The sequence below is a fragment of the Mus caroli genome, unplaced genomic scaffold (assembly GCF_978045245.1).
Source record: "Mus caroli unplaced genomic scaffold, Mus_caroli_1 scaffold_9, whole genome shotgun sequence".
Classification (NCBI taxonomy): Eukaryota; Metazoa; Chordata; class Mammalia; order Rodentia; family Muridae; genus Mus; species Mus caroli.
In genome coordinates this window covers 97,101,633-97,111,578 of record NW_028227264.1, presented here as the reverse complement: position 1 = coordinate 97,111,578, position 9,946 = coordinate 97,101,633, and the positions used below count along the sequence as shown (strand labels likewise).

At 37.0% G+C, this 9,946-nt stretch overlaps 1 protein-coding gene across 1 annotated transcript; it reads right to left on the bottom strand.

Moving 5' to 3' along the window:
* Window positions 1-2,506: 2,506 nt before the first annotated feature.
* Window positions 2,507-9,716, bottom strand: Lum (lumican). Its single transcript, XM_021174946.3, has 3 exons — window positions 9,314-9,716; window positions 6,057-6,939; window positions 2,507-3,312 (listed from the first exon to the last, which is right to left on the bottom strand). Exons 2-3 carry the CDS (start codon window positions 6,916-6,918, stop codon window positions 3,158-3,160), a joined length of 1,017 nt encoding a protein of 338 aa, XP_021030605.1. The 5' UTR covers window positions 6,919-6,939; window positions 9,314-9,716; the 3' UTR covers window positions 2,507-3,157.
* Between the last annotated feature and the right edge of the window lie 230 nt (window positions 9,717-9,946).

Below are 9,946 nucleotides of genomic sequence, written 5' to 3'. Positions count from 1 at the left end.
AAAAAATATGGTCTATCTTTTTATGATTTGAGACTTCACTAGCTTGACCATGGGACCACACTAAGTCACTGTGGTGAGAAATAAGAATCACACAGATGCTGTTTTAAGATGCTAAATCCTATGCTATGAACCTTGCTGAGTTTCTGTATCTGGGGCCTTTATGCTGGTAGACATTAGACATTATTTTTAAAAAACATTATCCTACCTGGGGCCATAAGAAAAGAACACCTAATGAAAATACCTAATTAAAAAGAAAAGAAGAGAAGGGAAGAGAAGAGAAGAGAAGAGAAGAGAAGAGAAGAGAAGAGAAGAGAAGAGAAGAGAAGAGAAAAAGAAAAGAAAAGAAAGAAAAGAAAAGAAAAGAAAAGAAAAGAAAAGAAAAGAAAAGAAAAGAAAAGAAAAGAAAAGAAAAGAAAAACACTTGTCTGTGTCTGGCTTTTTCGTACTGACAACCTACATAAAATTGTTCCACAAAATGGAGAGGACTGTTTATACCAAGAAAGGAGTGGAATAATCCCATTTTTTAAGCAAGTTGACTCTACAGAGAAAAGACATGAGACTAATGGGTACATGGTCATCTGATGCCATATTCTTCTCACTCCAGTCTCAGTGGTCCAGATTCGTTAGACAGGTTGTGAGTTACAGGACACTGACACATGAAGTACGTCATTTACCCTGGTTCCATGGAATCAGGAGACTTTAGAGACAGGCTTCCTTAGGGTTTGGGCTCATACAGTGGGTACTAGATGAGTGTAGTTTTGACTACCTACACTTGCTAAGAAACAAATTTTACACAGAGATGGGGAAGAGGACACAAGCTCTCATCCCTAACCAAGAAACTATCTCCAATTGGTGATCATTCACAAAGGAAAATAATTAATTTTTTTCCAAATGGAGTCTCACTGGGTCAACAAACCACACGTAAGGGCAGGCTCAATTCCACCAAAAAACAAACTTAACAGTATTTCTGGAGGACTTTGTTGTTATTGTTTTGTATTGTTTTGTTTTGCTTTTATTTGTTTTGTCTCACAATGTTTTATCTAGGCTTTTTTTAACCTTACTGATCTTTTGCTTACAGATTATTTTTTCTGATTCTGTAATTTATGGGCTTCCTGTGTCTGCATGTGTGCTTGATATGTGCTTCTTGTGCTTTTACTTTCTTTTCATTATATATATCTATATATGTATACACATACACGTGTGTGTGTGTGTGTGCCTATACATACTCTTCCTTTTTTGTTGTTTTTGTTTTTGTTTTGTTTTTTTGAGACAGGGTTTCTCTGTGTAGCCCTGGCTGTCCTGGAACTCACTCTGTAGACCAGGTTGGCCTCTAACTCGGAAATCCTCCTGCCTCTGCCTCCCAAGTGCTGGGATTAAAGGCATACGCCACCACTGCCTGGCACTCTTTCTTTTGTCTTGTGTTGTCACTTTTAAATTTTCCTAATACTTTTCTAAAGACAGAGATAAAGAAAGCATGTATGGGTGGGGGAATTAGGAATAATCTGAGAGCATATTGGAGGAGGGGGTGTGATCAGAATATAAAAAAATATGAAAATAATCTATTTATAATTAAAACAGTCAAAAGCAAATGATTTGAAGTAAGTGTGTGTGTGTGTGTGTTGGTGTATTGGTCATTTTCTGGGAGGACATGGAGTTTTGAGAGTGAATATGGTCAAGATACGTTGTGCAGAATTCTCTAAGAATAAAAATACCTAAGTATAAAATAAATTCTCATAATCTACCAAAGGTAAAGAGAGAAAGCAACAGCAAAGTTTTAATTTTTCCTGGATACAAGCAGTAGTGACATTTCCTGCTATTTCCTATTGTGAAAAATTGTGGAATCCTATAATATGGAGCATAAAATTACTACTGTTATTAGTGAAACATAGAATCAATACCTGTAATCCAAACATGTTGGATTAAGGACATAATGACTTCTATTTTAAAATACTTCTCATAATATTTATGATCATATGTGTCTTAGAATACCTCACCGTTTTCATTTAAGAATTCAGCAGGGAGCCAGGCAGTGGTGGTACATGTCTTTAATCCCAGCACTTGGGAGGCAGAGGCAGGCAGATTTCTGAGTTTGAGGCCAGCCTGGTCTACAGAGTGAGTTCTAGGACAGCCAAGGCTACACAGAGAAACCCTGTCTAGAAAAACCAAAAAAAAAAAAAAAAAAAAAAAAAGAATTCAGCATTCAGCATTCAGCAGGGACAGCTGGGATTCTCCACAGTTCTTTCTGGAATGGGGTCTCACTATACAGAATTGAGTAAAAACAACCAGGAATGGTGTACCAGTAATATCCAGGAAGGTATGAGATCTAACTGCACTTACGAAATGGGTTTAGTAACCCATTGTAGGTCAATGCTAGAACTAGACAAACTATGGGAAGCTCTATGATCACACAAGTAAGATATGGCAAGCTGGGGCCCTCTTGGAATGTGATTGCTCTCTTTTATGTGTTTTATGAGACATACAGTTCTCATAAAAATTAACACCAAGATGCCAGTTTCATTGTTTTATTTTGCTATCAACTCTTAATAGTAACATGCAAACAATCAAAAAGGAACATACACATGACAGAGGAAAATGACTCAAGAAAAGTTTCACTAAGTAACTGTGCAAATGCTTACTGCGAACTACATTTCTTTAAGTAGATGTGACTTCATTAATTTTCTTTGGTATCTTGCAAATTACTGGTTTCAAAATGCAGAGTATAAATGTCTGCATAACAGACTTGACATGTCAAGATAATTTGGATTTGGATAACAAACATCCATGTATATTTGTGTCATGTTTTTGAAATCATTAATGTAAAATCTGAGAACCATAAAAACTTGGCTGATTTCCATGCAATCAGTAAAAAGGCTTCATACCATCTGAACATAGAGCTGTAGAAAACATTAAATTTACAAATAAAGACTTAAGTTTAACGGGTTTTGTATTTCTGTTCTCATGATGAAATAGGCCTGCTTTTCATCTTTTATTTAAATGTGGTAAATGCTCACAAAACATTTCCTTCGTTAATTAAAATCCATAAAGTAATACCACCAGCAACGAGAAGGATATTGTGAAAACTTTAACACATTCCCCACATACCCAACCATGAAGTACTGCTCCAGAACATACTTCAATGTATTGGAATGAGAGGATGTTAGTTAACAGTGATTTCATTTGCTACACGTAGACACTCGTACATGTCAGGAGGCAGACTGCTCTGAGTGAGAGGATTGCCATCCAAGCGCAGATGCTTGATCTTGGAGTAAGACAGTGGTCCCAGGATCTTACAGAAGCTCTTCACATCAAACTCTGCAAATAGAAGAATAGAAAAGTCCAGTCATCTTCCGTTGTGCTATATTGAAATTACCATTTTGAAAAATACCCCATGAATGATTTGTTAGCAGATAGTCTATCACATGTAGAAAGTCATCTTTACTGTGTATTTTTTTTTTTGTATTTTTTAAATAAAAACCACTGAGCTTATATTTCAGGCTACTAAAGTGGCATCGCAGTATTTAGTAAACACTAGGGTGAATCAAATAAAATTTATCAAAAAAAGAATTTATTTAATTTTGATAATAAGGTTTAGAACAGCACTCAACTAATATGAAATGTTTAGTCTGACCTGAAAAAAATATGAATTGTTTGAATGTCCTCATCAGTGAAAAACTCACCCCTTTTTTTTTCTAGCTGAAAATGATAGACTTGGTTAAATGATCACTAAAGAATTTTCCATCAACCACACAATATGGCAGAGATTCAAACAAGGCACAAACTAAATCATGCAATGTGTAGCCAGTATTACTTGATGGTTGAGACGATGCAAGAACTCATCTAGTCTTTAAATAGAAACCAAGATTATTACTATAACTATCTATGTTCACACAGGTCAGTTTGACCTTATGCTTGTCTTGTCCTTAGATTGTTATTTTGTTTTATTCTCAAACTCTAGTAAGAGATAACAAATAAAACTCAAGCACTTTGCTCTCTAGTCTCTTATGATGCTTATTTGAACAGCATTTTCAGTGTAACTTCTTGGTCTTCCTATAATACTCATCTCTGAGAAGGTATGATGTAAAGAATAAGAGGACTTTAGGTCTTCATTTGCAGGCTGTCTCTGGTACTTAGCTTGGGCATTCGGAGCTCTCAACTGCCCCCTCTGTCTGATGTAATGTATTGCTTTCAGTGAGTTACAAAAATTATTCAGTTGTTCAAAGCACATTACACTATATCAACACACTGAATGTCCCCCATAATTGATATCTTTTTACCTTTTTTCCCATACTTAATACACTTCATCTGAAGAAGATTAAGATTGATTTAAATTAATTCTTAGTCATAGGTCTTCAATAGGAATGATTGTCTGGGGTTCTATATTGAAGCCCTGTAATTTTCGGGGAGGGGAGGCGTGGTCCTTCATTTGCAGATGTGATGAGCCATGGGTTAAAAATAATTTTAAATTTGCATATATAAGTACTGTAAAAAATTACTTTTGTCCCTGAACATAATAACATATAACTTTGTAGATAGCATCTCAATTTTACTGAACAGCATAATTTGTCTATAGAAGATTTCATGTACAGGAGATGACATACATATGGTCATATGGAACTATTATAGCATCTATATACAGGACTTGAACATCAGTAGAGATTGGGATCCAAAAGAGTTTGAGAACCAGTTTTCCATAGGTACAAAATGTTGCTCCTTTACATGACCTTAAGTTCATTTTTACATGTAATGTTCAATGTTGAGAACCTGATTTAGGCTGAGATAATTGCAAATAATAAATGAAATCATTACTTGGAAAAATTAAAGAATATGAACTATCACATGTTAAACTTTAAACTATAAACAGTTGTGCCAGTAGAATTGTGCTAGTCTGAACTCTGTAACTTGTAACAGTCAAACTGTCCCAAATCCTGCTTTCATGGATTTAAAAATCCATTTCAAAATGAAATTGAAAGAATGGTGTTTATATAGACAATCACAGTCTCCTTCATCAAAATGTGTAACCCAGGAGCTACATGAAATTAAAGAAACATTTCAATGTCCCACTTCATTTTTTTCTGATAGCAATATTTTTATCTTGGCAAGGGAAGGGAACTTTTCATTAGATAAACAAGTTCAATTTGAATAGACAATGACTGCTTTATATGTAAAATGATGCTTTCCACCTGAAATTTTCACATATTGGTGAACTGACACATTTCTGTGCTAAACTCTATTAAATGGTAAGGTTGGGATTGAATGGTGTCATTTCCTGCCTGTTTTCATATCTTCTGAACTGAAGCTGAAGAGGATGGAAGCCTTCAAAGAGCAGATCAAGTCCAGATCCATCATGGAGATAAATAAAAATAAAATACATCAGCACATGAAAAGAACCATGTGTGACGTGGGTGAAGTGAAGGGCTAAGGGTTCTATAAGGATATCTTATAAATAAATAGATACTTAAAACCTTTGTCAACATCTTTCCTCATGAATTTGTCTGAGGACCACATACTCTATGTCAGAAAAAGAGTGGTGGTGCTGGCCGTGTTAATAGGGTCACATAGTGAACCTCCAGATGTTAGGGAAAATAGGGCCATATGTGTTTGCTCTGAGTCAGGCAAGTGGTAGGATGCTTGATAGCCTGTGCTTACTGCATGCATGTCCTCTGAAGGTTTTCTTCCTTTCCTCTACTGGATCCTGCCACTTAGTAAAAGACAGCACACAATTCTACGCAAGGAACAAACGAAGCAATAACTGACAAATATTAAGAGAGACATCACTGTCAGTTATCCTCAAATAATACTAATAGATTAAATGAAAAATGTTATGGCTTTAATAGCTCGTGGTCTCGACGCTCTAAGGAAAGGCTAGGAACAATTCCGTGTATGACTGAAATAGAATTCCATGATTGGATTTTGTTGTTCTTTTAATTCGTTCTCATTACATTGTGAAACCTACGTATTTTAACTCTCAAAGTGTTTGATACAAACTTAAAGTATATAAGTAAAGTTTAATGTATACTTTAAATATATCTAACACAGGGGAGCATCTTTATACTTACTTTCAAGTTCATTGACCTCCAGGTAATAATTTTCAAGATTTTCATTAACTGTTGGTATACTCTTAAGCTTATTGTAGGAGAGATCCAGCTCGAGCAGGGATGATATATTAAATGAGTTTCCAGGGACCCCACTATCAGCCAGTTCATTGTGAGATAAACGCAGGTATTGCAGCCCAGTGAAGCGCTTGAAGTACTCGTCCGGAATGTTGCTAATCTTATTATTGTCTAGGTAGAGAGTTAGAAGAGATGTTGGAAGACCAGCAGGCAGCTTGCTCATCTGATTGAAGCTCAAATCAAGGTACTCTAGTGATTTGAGACCTTTCAGAGAAGCCGAGACAGCATCCTCTTTGAGCTGGTTGTGTTGAAGATAAATGAAGGTCAAGTTGACCAGCCCGTCGAAGGAGCTAAGCTTGCTGATTTTATTATTGGCCAGCTGTAGGTCCTGCAGGGACTTTGGAAGTGGACCGACGGACTCGGTCAGGTTGTTGTAGTTTATATGCAGTTTCTTCAGTTGTTTCAGCTTAGAGAAAACCTTTCCTTTGATCTTGGAGTTTTCTAGAAGGTTGTGGTCAAGAATGAGCCACTGCAGGTCGGTGACGTTCTCAAAGGCCTTCTCATCAATATGGTCGATTTGGTTATTCCTCAGGTAAAGGTACTTGATGCCAGGAGGGACCATCGGCACACTCTTCAACTTGAGGTCATCGCAGTACATTGCAGTTGGGTAGCTGTGGGGGCAGTTACATTCTGGTGCACAGTTGGGTGATAGTTGCCCATACATGAAGAGAGGGATGTCATAATCGTAGTATTGGCCACTGACACTACCGACTAATGCCAAGGCAAGAGAGAACACACATGCATTCATCTTCAGCAAGTCCTCTGTGACCTACATAAAGTGGAAAAACGAATCATTACAGCATAATATAATTTCAAGGGGGAAAAAAGTTCAATTTTCATTAAATTCATTAACAAAGTGCGTTTTTTTCATTTCATTTTCAGTGCCTCCAAAATAGTGTCTTCACTGCCCTTTGAAACTTTCTATTTAAGCATAAGGAAAAGGCTGTCGAGAAGGGGAGGGGGGCGTTGGGGGGGGGGGCGTGTTGTTCACACCTTTAGGTGGAAACAGGTTCCAGGTGTGTATGCATGCGCCTCCTTGTGGTATGGCTTCCAAATGTTTTAGTCCCTGTCTTCTGATACTCCCTTAATCGATGTATCAGTCAGGGTATTTCCTGGTGGCACCCATCTCACATAATGTGAGAAACCCTATTTAAGAATATCCCCTAATCCAGAAGAAAGGAAATTTAGAAGACAACTGGAAATTCCTCCGTATATTCTGCCATCAACATCATTAAAATGTCTCATTAGAGAGATCCTAAGTGGGTGCAGGGGCAATCTGTGGTTTTGCCCTGAGGCAAACTGCTCTCGCTGCTTGTGAGGTAGAAGAGGCAATAAGCACATTCCTTTCTAGGGGCCTTGTTATTGTTGTGGATTCTGGGGAGACAGGGTTGAATTCTTGGATGGATGCTTATATTATTTGCAGCTTGACATCCCCTGCTTTAAAATCCATTGGAAGCTGTATCTGAAGCTAGTATTTAGTAAATTAATTTTAGAAGAACAAATGTTTACCCAACAAGGAAACATCAGACAGTGTTGGCTTTTACATCCAAACCAAAAAGGATACCAATCATACGAAAATAACCTCCTCTCCAACTTTAAAAACTAAATCCTTCTCCATCTTAAATAATAAGTTCATCTTCTTTGTGCCAACTGTAAGGTAACATGATTTGCTAATGCAGATTTTAGTGCCTTCAGAAAGTGGAAGCAGGAGAAGGCAGGGAATAAAAGACAAAACAAAAATAAAATAACAGTGATGTTGGCGTCATAAACTGTGTGCTGAGAGTGTAAGTTCAAAAAAATTTCCTGGTAGTTATTTTCACATAACATATTTCTAAGATGAGATTCAACAATGATGCGAATTTCAGAGAAAAGCTAGCCATTTGCATAAAAGAAGGCTAGAACTTAAGAGTTGGGAATCACAGAAGGCATTGTAGGAAAGCCCGGGTTCCTGTGCATGAAACAACATGAAGAGAATCCACATTCAATTGCACCCTTCATTGCATGATATTTTATGTAAATAGTATGAGGCAAGCATTTCCATCTGGTAATTTGGAGGAAGTAGAAGCTGGGAGACCATGCATTTTAAATGTATATGCTTTGCTTTAGCTTAGAATCATGACAGACTTCAGGAAAAGAAGCATTGCAAAAGATTTTATGAAAGATACACTTGGAATTCTAACATCAGATACAGTCACAATGCTAATAAATTATGCCCCTGCCCATGATTCTGATGGGAATTTTTAATTGACTACTTAAGATTTGCCCTGCCTAGCACTAAGAACACAGTACCAGGAGTAGAATTTCTCAGAGGTTTCTGCATATTAAGGATGCATAATCACATAAATGAATCTATTGATTCATTTAAGTTTTGACTTTTTAAATGGAATATGCATAGTAACAAAAATTTATTCCACAGTTTTGGCAAAGTAAAACTTAACAGTCTGAATTCAAAGCAACCTTGTGTACATACAATGCCTCCTCTGTGAGGGTAAGTCATACATTTGGCCCCTAATTTTTTTTAAAATACCTCTGGTCATGAAAGAAATGCTTTTCTGCAAAAAAATGTAAATTGTTTCCCAGAAACTTTTAAAAACATGTACCTTAAGGTGTGTATCCAAAACCACAGATCTTTAAAATGAGCAAAACATGGAGAAGCGATCCACACAAGTATATGAGTCCTCCTGCTAACATTTTATAACTCAGAATGTTTATTGCGACCTGTAACAACATATTTTATTGCAAAACCTCTTGACTGCTGCTGGTGGTAGTGGCCTTTTTCTGTCTCAGTACTAGGTTTCAACAATATAACAATATGTAGCTAATTAGCATAGATAGCATTTTAATTTCTGTACGTTTTTGAGTGTCTAGTTTAACTTTTTTTTTTTCATTGTAACCTTGGAACATTTTAAATTTCCCTTGCCAATCAGTCTGGCATACAGAGTGAAATTAATCCAATAGTGATGGAAAGTATAATAAGTAAAATGTGAAAATAAATGTTCAAAACTGTCATTGAATAGCAAATTGGCAAAATTCCTCTAGATCTTTTTTTTCCTGTTCCTGTTAAAATTAAACACTGTCCCCAAGACTCAGCATCCCCTGGGGTATAGTAAAAAAAAAAAAAAAAAAAAAAAAAAAGCACTTACCTTACTCTCTTGACACTGTTTCCGTTAATTTCTTAAACAGACGCACTGTGAACGAGGATCCACTAACATATGCTGTGAACTCTGTCAGGGTGGGACTGGCTGCCAGAGTCTCAGTGATACAAGAGCTGAGGAGCGTGGGGGGACCAGCCCAATCACGCCAGCCTCTGGATGAAGTTATGTCACTGTGGGCTCTTGTGGTGTTGCCTCTGAGCAAGCTTCTCTCTAACGAAGTGCAGGTGGACAGAACAGACCCTTCCACTATGGAATCGGGGTGGGGGGTGGGGAGGGAGAGAAGTACTTTACTGGATAAAACCCCTAAGAATTGAGCTTGCTACAAATGAGGCAGTTCAGTGTGAGAGGGTTTCTGCTGCAAACTTCTGAACTTCTGCGTGTGTGGTGGCAGTTAACTGTGATCTGCTCAGCCAAGTCTTGTGCTCCTGTAAAGATCTAATAAATCACAAACAGAGCAAAAAATCTCAGGAAAATGCAAATGAGCACACTCAAAGGAACTGAGTCTTTTTTTTTTTTGGCCACCCCTCTTGGATTACTTATTTGATTCACTTGGATTCGCTTGCTTATTGTCCTAAGGATACATTCATTTCTGTACTGTGAACAGTGCTTCATATACACATT

Coding starts and splice junctions, on each gene's coding strand:
- Lum (XM_021174946.3), bottom strand. CDS start 6,918: ATGAATGCATGTGTGTTCTCTCTTGCCTTGGCATTAGTCGGTAGTGTC. Junction 3,313..6,056: donor GGAGGTCAATGAACTTGAAA/GTAAGTATAAAG, acceptor TTCTATTTGCAG/AGTTTGATGTGAAGAGCTTC.